We start from the raw sequence: 17,146 nt of genomic DNA on the forward strand, positions 1-17,146 counted from the left end.
ACACCTTGCACCTGTCCAGATGAGACCCACAGCTAACCATGATGTCAACGAAGAACAACAAAACCATGCTCATGCCAATTCCGAAGTCGACCATTCTGTAACCGAAGTACCTAATGAAGTTCCTCCTATCACAGACAATCTTGGAGCAGCTCTACCACATCAATCTACAACAATTAGCAATTCCAATATCACTCAGCAGAAAGTCGCCCAGCAACCAAGAAGATCGGATCGCATTAAGAACCCTGTTTCTAGATTGGGACTTTAAAATTAAAAAGGGGGTAGTGTTGTATACATATAAAAAACCTTTTGGCCTATTCCACTGATAACGAAACGGTATAAAAGAAATCTACGTTGTAAGCCTCGGGGCAGTCTAACGCGAACTCGGAAGCGATGTAAACTATATTTTATTGTACTCTTCTATTCATTGACCAAGTAATAAATACCAGTATTTTAGTTATTACATCTGCAGTATTTCCTCCCACAATACACAACAGCTATAAATTTATTATGATTTCTAGGGGTCATTGAAACAAAAAGTACCACTGGATGCTGATCACCCGTTAAGGATTGCCAAAACCAGAGGAATGGTAGAAGCCCCTTCAAAGGAGGAATTAAGAGAGAAACAGATATCTCGATTTTAAATAATAAGTAATAACTAAATTTCTTGGGAAATGACCGCAAAGCGACCCCCCACCACCCTAATAACTCGTAAGTCATAGGAATTGAAATTTGTGGCCATCGTGCACTGTCAGTCCTTGAAGGGAAATGAAATCACTTTTCTAATGTCAAAAATAAACTTCAGCAATCCACGAAATAAGAGGTTTCGACAGTTGGAATGCTGAGGAATCAACGCTTATTAGGCTTGGGATCCTAGAAATAAGAGACCCAACAAAGGCTTGGGATCCTAGACATAAGACACCTGAAAAATCCATCACCACCCTCTTCTTTGGACCAACGTTAGTCGTCCTCATCACCAACGGGTAGGTAAGATGCATGACACAATCACTGCTATTTAGTATCAGCTCTGGCTTGATATTGATGGCCTGAAACTGACGAAACAGTTTGTTGATGGTCCTTGCAGGTCTTGAGCTAGGGACCTTGTAATGGATGCAGCGAGATGGCGTCATTTGGCATTAGTGACCTTTCATCCCGCATATACCCGCTTAGTCGGTATCAGTTAGGGGCGGCATGGTTTGGGCTGACTTGGCGGTATACCGGTGTCTCCTTGGTCACTTAGATGGACAACACATCCCCATACGATAAAGGACTTCAACCGTTGAAATAAAAGAGAACCAAAGCACGTAACGTATTATTACTTATTAGACTCTAAACTTGGCCTTAATACATCAGTTCATATTTCTTGTTTTATAACCCTCATACTTTATGACATAGGAGGAGAGGTTCCTCAGTATCACCACCATGAAGGGGCCGGATACCTTCCCGCAATTGAAAGCGCCTGAGGAGTTATCCACATCAGAGGTATCAGCGTGGAAGAACCTGCATACCAATGTACCGTTACCATATCTGGATGAGGAATGTACCGAACGCCCTGGAAGCGGAGTCAACATGATGCGCCAGTATCGAACGAGAAGCCTAAGTTCCTGTGCCACAAGCAACCAAGAAAGAACCCGAGTCATATTGTGTCTTAAGCGATACAGGCTCGAGAAGAGATGCTGTAAAGGAGTTTTCCTCCGCGGTCTAACCTGGTTTCTCCTTTCCATAAAAACTTGTAGTGGTTAATGGTAGTAGTTAGTATGCTATGGCATAGGGGCTAGCCACCACCCCTCTATGCAATGTAAAGGGACCCACCCTAAAACAAGCCACAGGCTTGTTTTAGAAATCCCTTCATAGACAAAGCCTAGTTATTATTATTAGTCCATCAGAACATATATATCAACCAATTTATAAATTTAAATTAAATACAAAATTTTACTTCCTAATTTTAACCTACTACTATTTTGTTTAATAATTATTTATTTGTTATGCCTAATAGGATTATCGATTGTAACATTTTATATTTCTGTATAATTATCATATGTGAATGTGTTTTTTGGGGAACAAGTAACGAACGCCACCACGAGGCGTCGTTTTCCCTTTTGACCTTTGATCCCGAATATACGCGCTTAGTCGGCCTAGTCACTTTTCATTTAGGTGAGGCATGGTTTGGGCTTAGTTGGCGGTATACGGGTGTCTCTCACTTCGATGGAAAACTGTTGGAATAAAAGAACTAAAGGACGTAACGTATTATTTAATTATTAATTAATGGACTTTATAGTAGTAAGATGTTTTCTCTGGCCCGCTAACTAGCTTTAATGTACGGATTGTAGGATTTGGTCTGTTACAGCCTTACTGGGCTCAGCAGATGGGATATTAGGCTTAATAGACACCTGCATTTGATAGACGTTGATACTCATTCTTTATCTCCTCTTTGCTGCAGCTACAGTGAGGGTGCACAATAGAGGACTGCAAAGGCTTTGGGAAAACTCCAACTCCATAGAAAGCCAAGGGACTCCCTCATTTTTGGTCGGAGTTGGAGTTGGGTAAAATAAATAATTTGGCTTTGGGTGGCTTTGGGAATATTATCTCTGAAATGGAACGGAGTCGGAAGGGAGTGGAAATATTTCGAAAACTTATACGGGAGTCGGTCGGGACTGGATTATTGTTGGATTCAGGTGGCTTTGGCTGGCGTTGGCATTTATAGTATCCAAATGGAGTTGGTGGCATTAAGAGCCAGCCTTATTTTATTCAACTGGAGTTGGGTGGCATTAGTGATATTAGTCAATTTTTCCTCTTTGAATTTCCCACGCGGTTGTTTTGGCGCAAGCGGGATGCATGAAGTTCAATTTATCAATTGGCTTTGGTAGGGATTGGAAAGATTTTTAAATCTGTCAATCGGCTTTGGCAGGGATTGGAATTCGTGTGAAACTTCAAAATTGGCTTTGGCAGAGATTCAAAAATGAAATGAACTTTAGTGTTGCGTTAGGGAGGAGTTGAAAATATAGCAATGGCGTTAGGGTGGCTGTGGCGTTTGTGAAAATTTTACCATTGGAGTTGGCAGGCTTTGGGAATGACTTTTTTCAGTTTGCAGCCCTCTAGTGCACAATATGTATTTGGCATCAGTGGTGGGACGTGACTCCTCCCACAATAATAATGACTATAATTAAAGGGTTCCACATCCACAAGTCGCTTGCTAGGGATGAAATGACACTACCTAGCTTAAACCGCACTAGGTGAAAGTAGCGCCATTGTCGCGGAGCAAGATTTTTCCAGTGGAAAGTATATAAAAGGAATGGCCGACTGACTTGTGCAAAGTGATAGTCTTCGGCACATATCAAAATATATTTCCACTGCATATTTTGAGTTTCTATTTTAGAATCAGATACCGTGGTGAACTTCTTGCAAGGTTTTATAATAATTTGGAATTTTGAATTAGTTTATTGCGTGCATAACAACATACATAAATGTACTTTTCATAGTTATACACGCGTTAAATTATATTAATTTAAAATATTTACTAGCTAACAATTATATCTTTTTCCTTTTAAGACAAAAGTTATTCATTAGATAAATAAAAGAATTATATAAAGTTTTAAAATCCTATATCTTTGACTTTCAGAAGAATCGTCAATAAAATGTGAAAATAATAAAAATGTTAATGTCAAAATTTAAGTTTTTAACAATCATGTCCGTGTCTAGCCTTCCAATAGGTATTTAGTTATTTAAAATCTAATATAGATCATTAGTGGCATTATAGATAATAATAATAATAATAATAATAATAATAATAATAATAATAATAATAATAATAATAATAATAATAATTCAATTCAATTCAAATCAATTCAATTCAAATCATGTTTATTGCTCTGTCACATAACATACATAGTTGTACTTTTCACAATGTGGCAGAGATGAGAAAAAAAAACTTTTGTCATGTTATATTAATAAAAGAAAATTTCAGGAATAAAATTGTATTTACAAAATAATAATTTAAAATCATCGTCGGCAATTTATTTGCCCTGTCTTGTTCAATTGCTCCAGTATAACTGATAAAAACAGACACATGCTCATTGTTTTAAGGTGTTCTAGAACGATTTCAATAATTTTAGTTCAATTTTACCACGATCAAAATCGTCTATAATTGTTTTATATTTATTGCATGTTTTTTGCATTCGCATTATTGTATTTAGTCGTGGCTCTCCTTTATAGTAGAAAATATCTTTACACCTTGTATTATTTGTAGGAATTCTTATGTTTATATGTTCGAGAGAATCGCGACAATCAATGTTGTTTTTGAGTATATTTTGAATGAATTTAATTTCAGCAAGTTCTAGTCGGTCTATTATTTTACTTAAATTTAACTGGCGTAAAGCATTTTCATAGCCATAAGTTTTGTTTTTAGAGAAATATGTTTGGTACAGTTCTACAAATTTTCTCTGTATGCGTTCAGCATTTTTAATGTTCGTTTCTGAGCTGCCACCCCAGATAAGATTTCCATATTCCAGTTTGGTTCTAACTATGGCTACATATAACCGAATAAATACCCTCGGACTCTTAAGATTTCTAGCTATTCTTAAAATTTTATACAGTCTACGAAGGCAGTTTGACCTATTCGATTCTATGTGAGATTGTAAGTAAAGTTTGGCGTCCATTACGATTCCTAAGTCTGTGATAGTGCTGGTCCGTTGGATTATTTCTCCAGAGATATTATATTTGTAAAGTATAGTATTAGTTTTCCGGCTGTAACTGATGACAAATGTCTTCAGGGTGTTTAGGGGAAGCTTGTTATTAATCCCCCAGTCGTTCACTTTCTGAAGTTCTTTGTTTAGGGACTCACAATCCTTGATCGATCTTATTTCCTTAAAGAGCTTATTATCATCGGCAAAGGCTTCGATTTCCGCATTATCTTCTACAATCTTGAAAAGGTCATTTATGAATATGACGAATAGCAATGGACCAAGTGATGAGCCCTGAGGAACTCCTCTCGTGGATTCGTAAAAAATAGTGGTGAGTTTATTATTAACTTTTATGATACTTTCTCTCTTTAATAGGTAACTTTTCAGCCAATTTAGTATGTTGCCTCCTAGTCCGTATTGCTCCAGTTTGAGTGCCAAAAGTCCGTGGTCCATACGGTCGAAGGCCTTACTCAGGTCCATGTAAATGCAATCGACTTGTCCTTGATTTTCAATCAGAGGTGCAGTGTAGTCTAAGAGGCTTATGAGATTAGTACATGTTGATCTTTTTGGACAGAACCCATGTTGTTTGGGGGATAATTCTGGCTCGAACCATTTACTTATATATTTGTGCATTATAATTTCAAATATCTTGGAAAAAACAGAGATTAGGGATATTGGTCTGTAATTGTTCTCTTTTGCTTTGTTCCCTTTTTTGTAGATGGGCACAACTATTGATCTTTTCCAATTGGTTGGAAATATGCCCTTTTCTAGCGACAAGTTGAAGATATGCAGCAAGACTGGGGTAAAGATCTCAATGCAGCCTTTTATTATAAAAGCAGGGACATAGTCTGGTCCCGTGGATTTTTTTGGTCTAAGTTTCTTTATTGCTTCGTGTACATCTCTATATGTTATTTGCAATGTTCCAAAGTAGTCTGTACTAAGGCTCTCTTTTACTGAAGATCTTTCATGGTTTTGTTGGGTCGTCTGATCCATCTGCCCTGGTTCATCAATGAAGGTGAAGAGTTTTCGGAATATTTCCGCAATTTTCGTGTTATCGGTGATTAATTGGCCATTAACATCCTGTAGTATTAAAGAAGTTTTGTCTCTAGGTTTGAGCCTATCCTGCGTGTATGTCCATAGCTTTTGGGGCTGGTCAATAATTTCCTTGACAGTATTTTCGGCGTGTAATTTCTTGTCATTCCGTAGCAATTTATGACCTTCTTTACGAAGATACCTATACTTTTCAATATCTTCTAGTTTTTTATGCCTTTTATACTTTCTATGGTAATAGTGTTTTCTTCTAAGTATTATTTTTAATTCCTTAGAGTACCAAAATGGGAAATTCTGACTTTTTCTCCCTCCTACAGGGACGCAGCGTTCTATAGTAGTAACCACGTGATCCTGTAGGAGCGCTGCTGCAGTATTCACGTCGCGACAATTGGTAACGTCTGTCCAGATGCGTATTTCTTGTACTTTCCTCCCTAGCTTAGGAAGTTCAGACTGTACCATGAACCCTATATCGTTTTTAATGTTACTTTGCAGCTCGCATATATCCTTAAAATTAGTGTTAATCGTCGCTACTTTAGTTTCTTCGACTTCTTGTTTGATCTCTATATTCTGTTCTGTAAGTACAGAGATTTCCTTCCTAAGGGCCCCAATGTCGTCTAGTATTTTCTGGTAGAAGGTCGTTTCAACGGGATTGACTGTCACGCTTGCCATAGACATCTTAAGGTTAGATAGTTCTTCCCTTGTTTGCTTATGTTCAGTTTTCATTAACCTTATTTCCTCTGTCAAGGTCGACACGGCGAGCGTACTGTCTATGAGTGCAGATTCAATCAATTCCGGGAGTAATTTTGTGAGGTGGTCAATTATTGCTTTAGCCTCTCCTTTGGTGTTATTTTCAGAGACATTCTTACTGCTGTTTCCGTGTGCCGGTTTACTTCTATCATTGAGTTTAGATTTTGATATTGAGGATTTTATTTTGCTTTCCGATCCCCGCTGACTATTACTGCCTGCTGGTGATGATTGTTCGTTTTGCATCATCGTGGCCTGACATTCCCCACAGCGAAATGCGTTGGGGTCAATGTTCGTGTCGTATAAAGTATCGATACACTCCCTATGTACCTTAAAGGGGCAATGAACACACTGATATGTTTGTTGTCTGCCAAATACACTTTTCTTACACTTGGGGCACGGATGAATGTATGGGGGCATATATTATAATAAATGCAGGGACAATATTTAAACAGGGATTTAGCAATAATTTGTTCCTCAGATTTTAAATTGGATGGCAGTTTTCGAAAAACAAAGAAGGGTCCAAAAAAAAAAAATCGGGGAGGAAAAAACCCGATTTTTGGTCTATTTAAAAAGGTAAGTACTTAAAAATTTCTTAACTTAACTGTTTTTTCTTGTTTTCCTGTTTTCAGATGCGATGTTTCTAAAACCAAAAGTCCGTGGTCCTCAAGCGGAAGCCGTTAATCCGATTTAAATACCTTTTTGCGCGGCGGAAAATACTTGGAAACACAAATACCCAAAAAGATTCTAGCTAAGAACTTGATCTTTTCGTAGTAAAAACGCAAATGACTGCTTATCAGTTTAGTTATAACGCGACGGTCACGTGGTCAATTCAAGAGAAAAAAAATCGGGGAGGAAAAAACCCGATTTTTGGTCTATTTAAAAAGGTAAGTACTTAAAAATTTCTTAACTTAACTGTTTTTTCTTGTTTTCCTGTTTTCAGATGCGATGTTTCTAAAACCGAAAGTCCGTGGTCCTCAAGCGGAAGCCGTTAATCCGATTTAAATACCTTTTTGCGCGGCGGAAAATACTTGGAAACACAAATACCCAAAAAGATTCTAGCTAAGAACTTGATCTTTTCGTAGTAAAAACGCAAATGACTGCTTATCAGTTTAGTTATAACGCGACGGTCACGTGGTCAATTCAAGAGAAAAAAAATCGGGGAGGAAAAAACCCGATTTTTGGTCTATTTAAAAAGGTAAGTACTTAAAAATTTCTTAACTTAACTGTTTTTTCTTGTTTTCCTGTTTTCAGATGCGATGTTTCTAAAACCGAAAGTCCGTGGTCCTCAAGCGGAAGCCGTTAATCCGATTTAAATACCTTTTTGCGCGGCGGAAAATACTTGGAAACACAAATACCCAAAAAGATTCTAGCTAAGAACTTGATCTTTTCGTAGTAAAAACGCAAATGACTGCTTATCAGTTTAGTTATTACGCGACGGTCACGTGGTCAATTCAAGAGAAAAAAAATCGGGGAGGAAAAAACCCGATTTTTGGTCTATTTAAAAAGGTAAGTACTTAAAAATTTCTTAACTTAACTGTTTTTTCTTGTTTTCCTTTTTTCATATGCGATGTTTCTAAAACCGAAAGTCCGTGGTCCTCAAGCGGAAGCCGTTAATCCGATTTAAATACCTTTTTGCGCGGCGGAAAATACTTGGAAACACAAATACCCAAAAAGATTCTAGCTAAGAACTTGATCTTTTCGTAGTAAAAACGCAAATGACTGCTTATCAGTTTAGTTATTACGCGACGGTCACGTGGTCAATTCAAGAGAAAAAAAAATCGGGGAGGAAAAAACCCGATTTTTGGTCTATTTAAAAAGGTAAGTACTTAAAAATTTCTTAACTTAACTGTTTTTTCTTGTTTTCCTGTTTTCAGATGCGTTGTTTCTAAAACCGAAAGTCCGTGGTCCTCAAGCGGAAGCCGTTAATCCGATTTAAATACCTTTTTGCGCGGCGGAAAATACTTGGAAACACAAATACCCAAAAAGATTCTAGCTAAGAACTTGATCTTTTCGTAGTAAAAACGCAAAATGAAATGAAATGAAATGAAAAGGAAGTTTATTGTGCACTTAAAAAACTGTACAAGTAGTTCACGAGAAAGTACACAGTTAATGCGGTACTAAGTATACCGGAATCATGAATTATTTACAGATCAACGGTGCTTAGGTTTTATGCACATTCTATTTGTATCTTGTTTTACGGAGAAGTTATGGAATTTTTAATATGTTTAAGTTTAACTGAAAATATATCTAATTGATTGGAGTATTTATTATATGTTTTTTGTATTCGGACAATGGGATTCAGAAATTTGGAAGACACGTAAAATGTTACTTGATTTCGTAGTGTGTGTGGCACCAGAAAGTTTAATTTAGCCAGTATTTCACTTAATGAGATTTGATTATTTATCAATTTGTGAAGAAATTTTAAATCTGTTATATCAAACAACAATTCTATGGACGGAAGGTCCAATCGCCTTAGCAGCATAACATAATCATACTCAAGGTCGCGCATGAAGAATGTATGAGCGCAAGAAATAAATTTACGCTGTACAGCCTCTATGCGCTTCCGCAAATATTGGCTACATCCACACCAAGCCAATGAGCCATAAACAAGTCGCGATCGAACGAGACTAATGTAAAGCATTTTAAAGTGTTTTAACGATTTGAGAGGCCGACAAATTTTCATGGCCACTCCTAAAGTCCTGCGGCAGCGATTAACCACATGCATTACTTGCTCACGAAAGAGCAAGGCACTATCGAAGTAAACTCCGAGATCCATTACTTGACGTCGTAATGGTATAACTGATCTTGCAATGGTGTAGGAAACACAAATTTCTCTGCTAATCCTCCTCGTAAACACTACCTGTGTGGACTTGGTGGGATTGATGGGCAAGTTATTCTTGTCACACCACAATCCTATCGCATTTAAATCAGCTTGGAGTTTTGTACAATCTTCGCGAGAGTTAATTATTTTACAGACCTTATGGTCGTCCGCGAAAGCTATTAATTTTGAGAATTTTACAGAATATTGCAAGTCAAAAATATACAAATTGAATAATAAGGGGCCGAGAGAGGAACCCTGTGGAACACCACAAGTTACTGGGTAGGTGATAGAGGTAAGTACTCCATTACATTTAATGTGGTTCGTTCTCAGTTGTAAGTAAGAGCTGAACCATCCTATTAATTCATGGCCTACACCTAAGATGCGCATTTTATCTAAGAGGTAAGTATGGGAGACACGGTCGAAAGCCTTAGCCAAGTCGAGATATATAACATCGACTTGGCCACGACTTTCCACCGCAGGTGCAACGTAATCCATGAAAGCGGCATGGTTTGTGTCAATACTCCTGCCTGGCACAAAGCCATGCTGACAATCATTTGGGAACGCAGTAAACCACGCCTGCAATTTAGAATGTACCAGCATATCGAATAGCTTTGCCAGGGTGCATAATAGTGAAATGGGGCGATAATTTTTGACATCGCAGGCGGCGCCTGATTTATACACCGGGGCAACCGCGGCTTGCTTCCAAATTGTGGGGAAAATTTGAGTATTGATAGATAAGTTATAGATGTGGGCAAGTACTGGCAGTAAAAGGTCACCGCAACCCTTGATAATAAATGCGGGTATCTTATCGATGCCGGTTGACTGTTTATTCGGGAGCTTTAATATAGCCTTGTAAATGTCATCATGCGTGAAAAAGATGGAGGATATTGGGTGATGTTTGGTAGAGGACGAATCAAAGTTATAGTGACCGTGGGAGGGCCTTTTATCAACCGATATTCGAGAGAAATGATCTCGGAAATGAGTTGCAATTAACTCGGCATCAGTTATCATTTCATTGTTCTTTTTTAGTGAGATACGATGGGAAACATCCTTGATATTACCGTTCACAAAATTCCAAAATTTCTTAGGATGAGTCATTGCATCCTGACATACCCGTTTACCCTCTAAGTTTTTGTCACGCTTTAGATATTTCCGAACTAGAGCCCGTTGTTTTTTAAAGTCAATAAAATCTGGCAATAGGGCCAGACGCTTATATTTATGAAAGTAGTATTTCTTCCGACGAATTGCAGTGCGCAACTCAGAAGAATACCAGTTGGGGAAAGCAAGGGTGCCTTTGCCAGCCCCGAAGGGAATGGAAGCATCCATAGCCCCCGTTATGTACGAAGTCAATAATTCCGCGCAGAAGTTAACATCCCGGGAGTTCATAATGATCAACCAGTCAGAATCGCGTAAGGTTGTATAGAGGAGATAATAGTCCCCCTTCTTGAACTTATAGGATGGGTTTACTATGGGTAAGGGTGGACACGAGTGAATAGGATAGTTAACCAAGAAGGGAGGGTGATAAGCATCCGGATTAACGTAAGGCTCAGTGAGATGTGATATATCTAATGTATTAACATTGGCTAAGCATAAGTCCAAAATATTATCGCAAGAATTTTTTGAATCATTGAATTGTCTGAGATTGTAATAAAAACATATTTCAAATATATGACGTGCCTTATTTACAGTAGGGGTGGTGCAGCCCAAAGTGTCGTGAGTCGCCCAGTGCACACCAGGTAAATTATAGTCACCAAGAAGCAATAAATTAGTATTCTGGTCTGGTAAGTCCTGGATAAGTCTGTGCCTAAACGTGGAGTAATTAGCGTCATTGGCCGATGGGGGAAAATAGACAGTACCGATCAAGAGGGACTCGTCGGAGCCCAACTTAACTTGTGCAAATACGCATTCCGCGACGCCCTCAAGATCATGCCGCCTAATACTAACTAGCGACTTCTTAACGGCAATTAAGGCGCCACCACCCCGAACGTTTTTATATTCAAGATCCGGTCTATCTGCTCTATATACAATATAAGTATCTGGAAAATAGTTGGCATTAAAGTGTTCATGGTTAAACCATGTCTCTGTTAAACATATAATGTCAAAGTCAAGCGAAATCGCATTATCCATAAATTCACTAGCCTTGGTTCTTAAGCCGCGGACGTTCTGGTAGGCAATTGACAACGTCATTATTGCTGGATCGTTGGAGACGACGGAGGGAGCTCACTACTGTGCTTGTACGCGTCACGGAGTGGCCCACCAAAGTCTGCGATTATACAATCTACAGGCCAGATATCAGGATCAGAGAGGCGGGAGAACTCATCTTCGTCTGAGCAGGTAACATAAAAAGAGGAGTGAGAGGCGTTGGGATTTTTCGGCCGCAGACGGACGCATATAGCCGACTGAATGCCCTCGTCCTCGACAAGTGTTTTACACAAGTCAGAAGAGAGCAGAGCGGGGTCGAGCCAGCTGACGAATAGGGCCTTGCGTTGTCGTTGAGGCTGTCTACTCGCAGTTTTTATTTTAGAGTTTACCGCTGAGCCCGATTTTGTTGGCTTGCGGACGCGCTGTTGTGGCTGAGATGTGGGTGGAAGAACCACGGACTGTGGACGTGGTGGCCCCGAAGTTGCTGATGTAGAGGGTGGAAGCAATCCAAGCATAGGGAAATGCGTGGCGGCTGCAGTGAAGGAACGCCCCTGAGGGAGCGTCGGTGGAATGTCACGCCGGATGTTGGTATTGGAGTCACGGAGCTCCGAAAGCTCCTTCTGCAACTGTTTATTAGAGCCTGTTAATTCGACAACTTGAGAATCCAAGGTCAGAACTAAAGTTTCGAGGGCGTCCATTTTCTGCAGCAATTTGTCCAAAATGGAGTTAGGTTCGCGAGTTAGACTGTCCGGGCGGAGTAGGTTTGTGAGTAGGTCACTGATATCAGCAACGGAAGAGCACGTGCAGTGGGAGCAGGGTTTCTTAGGACCAGGATGAGAGTCACTGAAGTCATCGTTACAGGCTGAAGATAGGTTGCCTTGCTCAGATAAAGAGCTGAGGGACGTGTGTGATTGTTGCCGACTGCGCGATAAACGGTTCGATGACTTACAGTTCGTGCAGGTAAAAGAGTCCCCATTGCAGGTCTTATGAGCACGCCTTGCGCAGCCACCAGAGCAGACCACAATAGCCTGCTTGCCAAATAGAGGTTTATCACAGCTAATACATGGGTCCTTAGCCGCAGGCATCAGTGGAATTAAGAATAATCGAGCCCGAAAGGCTCAAATCGAAAATAGCAGACGATGTTAGTAGAATTAGCAATTATTGAAGTAGGTCTGGTAGTAAGTTATAGCTAATACTGCATCATAAGTCCGGCGGATTACGCGGCACGACTTAAGGCGCGACTATGGCAAACCGCTGCCGCGAGAAAATTTCGAAAAACTGCGAAAACACGAATAAGAGTTAACGTAAGTAAAAAAGAATATTAATTACCGTTGACGAAAGACGTTATAAGACGCAAGGTGCAAATAACAGGATACAGAACGAACAAGGGACTGTAAATTAGGAGCAAAAACCGGAGCGCGAGCGAAGCGGCAACTTATACTCAACGCGTCGTCTGCCTAATAATATAATAATAATAATAATAATAATAATAATAATAATAATAATAATAATAATAATAATGAAATGAAATGAAATGAAAAGATTGTTTATTGTGTATACAAAAAACCGCGAGGGTTCACGAGAATATACACATAGGGCTTATACAAGTTACATACAGTGCAGTACAATGAAAAGAAAAAAATGGCAATAGTGCCGAGACATAACTACATACTTTGTTAAAATAATAATAATAATAATAATAATAATAATAATAATAATAATAATAATAATAATAATAATAATAATAATAATAATAATAATAATTAATAATAATAATTAATAATAATAATTAATAATAATAATTAATAATAATTAATAATAATTAATAATAATTAATAATAATTAATAATAATTAATAATAATTAATAATAATTAATAATAATTAATAATAATTAATAATAATTAATAATAATTAATAATAATTAATAATAATTAATAATAATTAATAATAATTAATAATAATTAATAATAATTAATAATAATTAATAATAATTAATAATAATTAATAATAATTAATAATAATTAATAATAATTAATAATAATTAATAATAATTAATAATAATTAATAATAATTAATAATAATTAATAATAATTAATAATAATTAATAATAATTAATAATAATTAATAATAATTAATAATAATAATAATAATGAAATGAAATGAAATTGGTTTTTAATGTGTATATAAAAAACTACAGATAGTTCACTAGAATATACACACACGTTGTCGCTTAGCCGTTATACAATAATAATAATAATAATAATAATAATAATAATGAAATGAAATGAAATGAAAAGGAAGTTTATTGTGCACTTAAAAAACTGTACAAGTAGTTCACGAGAAAGTACACAGTTAATGCGGTACTAAGTATACCGGAATCATGAATTATTTACAGATCAACGGTGCTTAGGTTTTATGCACATTCTATTTGTATCTTGTTTACGGAGAAGTTATGGAATTTTTAATATGTTTAAGTTTAACTGAAAATATATCTAATTGATTGGAGTATTTATTATATGTTTTTTGTATTCGGACAATGGGATTCAGAAATTTGGAAGACACGTAAAATGTTACTTGATTTCGTAGTGTGTGTGGCACCAGAAAGTTTAATTTAGCCAGTATTTCACTTAATGAGATTTGATTATTTATCAATTTGTGAAGAAATTTTAAATCTGTTATATCAAACAACAATTCTATGGACGGAAGGTCCAATCGCCTTAGCAGCATAACATAATCATACTCAAGGTCGCGCATGAAGAATGTATGAGCGCAAGAAATAAATTTACGCTGTACAGCCTCTATGCGCTTCCGCAAATATTGGCTACATCCACACCAAGCCAATGAGCCATAAACAAGTCGCGATCGAACGAGACTAATGTAAAGCATTTTAAAGTGTTTTAACGATTTGAGAGGCCGACAAATTTTCATGGCCACTCCTAAAGTCCTGCGGCAGCGATTAACCACATGCATTACTTGCTCACGAAAGAGCAAGGCACTATCGAAGTAAACTCCGAGATCCATTACTTGACGTCGTAATGGTATAACTGATCTTGCAATGGTGTAGGAAACACAAATTTCTCTGCTAATCCTCCTCGTAAACACTACCTGTGTGGACTTGGTGGGATTGATGGGCAAGTTATTCTTGTCACACCACAATCCTATCGCATTTAAATCAGCTTGGAGTTTTGTACAATCTTCGCGAGAGTTAATTATTTTACAGACCTTATGGTCGTCCGCGAAAGCTATTAATTTTGAGAATTTTACAGAATATTGCAAGTCAAAAATATACAAATTGAATAATAAGGGGCCGAGAGAGGAACCCTGTGGAACACCACAAGTTACTGGGTAGGTGATAGAGGTAAGTACTCCATTACATTTAATGTGGTTCGTTCTCAGTTGTAAGTAAGAGCTGAACCATCCTATTAATTCATGGCCTACACCTAAGATGCGCATTTTATCTAAGAGGTAAGTATGGGAGACACGGTCGAAAGCCTTAGCCAAGTCGAGATATATAACATCGACTTGGCCACGACTTTCCACCGCAGGTGCAACGTAATCCATGAAAGCGGCATGGTTTGTGTCAATACTCCTGCCTGGCACAAAGCCATGCTGACAATCATTTGGGAACGCAGTAAACCACGCCTGCAATTTAGAATGTACCAGCATATCGAATAGCTTTGCCAGGGTGCATAATAGTGAAATGGGGCGATAATTTTTGACATCGCAGGCGGCGCCTGATTTATACACCGGGGCAACCGCGGCTTGCTTCCAAATTGTGGGGAAAATTTGAGTATTGATAGATAAGTTATAGATGTGGGCAAGTACTGGCAGTAAAAGGTCACCGCAACCCTTGATAATAAATGCGGGTATCTTATCGATGCCGGTTGACTGTTTATTCGGGAGCTTTAATATAGCCTTGTAAATGTCATCATGCGTGAAAAAGATGGAGGATATTGGGTGATGTTTGGTAGAGGACGAATCAAAGTTATAGTGACCGTGGGAGGGCCTTTTATCAACCGATATTCGAGAGAAATGATCTCGGAAATGAGTTGCAATTAACTCGGCATCAGTTATCATTTCATTGTTCTTTTTTAGTGAGATACGATGGGAAACATCCTTGATATTACCGTTCACAAAATTCCAAAATTTCTTAGGATGAGTCATTGCATCCTGACATACCCGTTTACCCTCTAAGTTTTTGTCACGCTTTAGATATTTCCGAACTAGAGCCCGTTGTTTTTTAAAGTCAATAAAATCTGGCAATAGGGCCAGACGCTTATATTTATGAAAGTAGTATTTCTTCCGACGAATTGCAGTGCGCAACTCAGAAGAATACCAGTTGGGGAAAGCAAGGGTGCCTTTGCCAGCCCCGAAGGGAATGGAAGCATCCATAGCCCCCGTTATGTACGAAGTCAATAATTCCGCGCAGAAGTTAACATCCCGGGAGTTCATAATGATCAACCAGTCAGAATCGCGTAAGGTTGTATAGAGGAGATAATAGTCCCCCTTCTTGAACTTATAGGATGGGTTTACTATGGGTAAGGGTGGACACGAGTGAATAGGATAGTTAACCAAGAAGGGAGGGTGATAAGCATCCGGATTAACGTAAGGCTCAGTGAGATGTGATATATCTAATGTATTAACATTGGCTAAGCATAAGTCCAAAATATTATCGCAAGAATTTTTTGAATCATTGAATTGTCTGAGATTGTAATAAAAACATATTTCAAATATATGACGTGCCTTATTTACAGTAGGGGTGGTGCAGCCCAAAGTGTCGTGAGTCGCCCAGTGCACACCAGGTAAATTATAGTCACCAAGAAGCAATAAATTAGTATTCTGGTCTGGTAAGTCCTGGATAAGTCTGTGCCTAAACGTGGAGTAATTAGCGTCATTGGCCGATGGGGGAAAATAGACAGTACCGATCAAGAGGGACTCGTCGGAGCCCAACTTAACTTGTGCAAATAATAATAATAATAAAAGGCTTTTTATTGGAACAATCATTAAGGTGGAGTCCTTATTAACAATGATGTCCAGAGTTAATTTAATAAATAAAAGTAATAGATAATAACTTAGATTAAAAGTATAGAGCCTGTTTACAGATAATTGCAGCCTCATTGGTCAAAGTAGTAGTTGTAGTCCGTGGTATTTATATTTGCGACTTCCGTCGCGGAGGAGTATTTTCGAGTATTGGATATAAATGTATGTATATTTTTGAAAGTAATTGGTATTTGTTCACTTTGTTTATATATTGGAAACACTAAGTTGTTCCTTTGATTACGTGTGGCAGAATTGGGCTCAAACATGTTTATTTGCTATTACAATTATGAAACTAAATTAGTCAAACGCAAAGGTGAATCTATTTCTTTTCAACGTCAATAAAGGATCAATGTATTGTATTTGTGGTTTATCATTATAATAAGCACACAGTAAGACCAAGTGTAAGTCACTGAACTAAATTAAATACTTACTAAAATAGGACGAATGCATTTCAATATAGTGGCTATGTAGGATCACATCCACAAACCAAAATTTTGGAATAAAAAGAGTATAAAACAAGCGTTCAATATAAAACTATTTTATTTTTTTCCCGAGGGACCGAACATTCTCAAATATAATAAGTATAGCTTACACCTTCATTTGAGTTTAGACCATCTAAATAATCAAAATCAAACCACCCTTTCACAGTGTGAAGTCTTAGAATTATAA

The 17,146-nt window shown here is 37.7% G+C and overlaps 2 protein-coding genes and 1 long non-coding RNA gene across 3 annotated transcripts; 1 reads left to right on the forward strand and 2 right to left on the reverse strand.

Annotated features, from left to right (window-relative positions):
* Positions 1-511: 511 nt before the first annotated feature.
* LOC149584046 (uncharacterized) lies at positions 512-1,396 on the forward strand. The gene is made up of 3 exons (XR_016380274.1): positions 512-708; positions 803-980; positions 1,082-1,396. It is a non-coding gene; the product is annotated as an uncharacterized LOC149584046 (long non-coding RNA).
* Positions 1,397-9,026: 7,630 nt separating this feature from the next.
* Positions 9,027-11,481, reverse strand: LOC149584047 (uncharacterized). Its single transcript, XM_089863307.1, has 3 exons — positions 9,603-11,481; positions 9,147-9,470; positions 9,027-9,100 (listed from the first exon to the last, which is right to left on the reverse strand). Exons 1-3 carry the CDS (start codon positions 11,479-11,481, stop codon positions 9,027-9,029), a joined length of 2,277 nt encoding a protein of 758 aa, XP_089719433.1.
* Positions 11,482-12,652: 1,171 nt separating this feature from the next.
* LOC149584048 (uncharacterized) lies at positions 12,653-16,441 on the reverse strand. Its single transcript, XM_089863308.1, has 4 exons — positions 14,812-16,441; positions 14,271-14,679; positions 12,766-12,827; positions 12,653-12,714 (listed from the first exon to the last, which is right to left on the reverse strand). The coding sequence occupies exons 1-4, from the start codon at positions 16,439-16,441 to the stop codon at positions 12,653-12,655; spliced, it is 2,163 nt and encodes a 720-aa protein (XP_089719434.1).
* Positions 16,442-17,146: the final 705 nt, after the last annotated feature.

Source organism: Phalangium opilio, unplaced genomic scaffold, assembly GCF_054372755.1.
Source record: "Phalangium opilio isolate 3A_F unplaced genomic scaffold, DU_Popi_V2 ptg001170l_1, whole genome shotgun sequence".
NCBI classification, from domain to species: Eukaryota; Metazoa; Arthropoda; class Arachnida; order Opiliones; family Phalangiidae; genus Phalangium; species Phalangium opilio.

Bases quoted from the DNA above. Each gene is read 5' to 3' on its own strand.
- LOC149584047 (XM_089863307.1), bottom strand. From the start codon at position 11,481: ATGACGTTGTCAATTGCCTACCAGAACGTCCGCGGCTTAAGAACCAAG. The intron at 9,471-9,602 runs GTAATGGAGTAC...CAAAATTAATAG, and splicing joins GAGAACGAACCACATTAAAT to CTTTCGCGGACGACCATAAG. The intron at 9,101-9,146 runs GTCGGCCTCTCA...GCTTTACATTAG, and splicing joins AGGAGTGGCCATGAAAATTT to TCTCGTTCGATCGCGACTTG.
- LOC149584048 (XM_089863308.1), bottom strand. From the start codon at position 16,441: ATGATTGTTCCAATAAAAAGCCTTTTATTATTATTATTATTTGCACAA. The intron at 14,680-14,811 runs GTAATGGAGTAC...CAAAATTAATAG, and splicing joins GAGAACGAACCACATTAAAT to CTTTCGCGGACGACCATAAG. The intron at 12,828-14,270 runs GTGTGGATGTAG...CCTAATTTACAG, and splicing joins GTTTATGGCTCATTGGCTTG to TCCCTTGTTCGTTCTGTATC.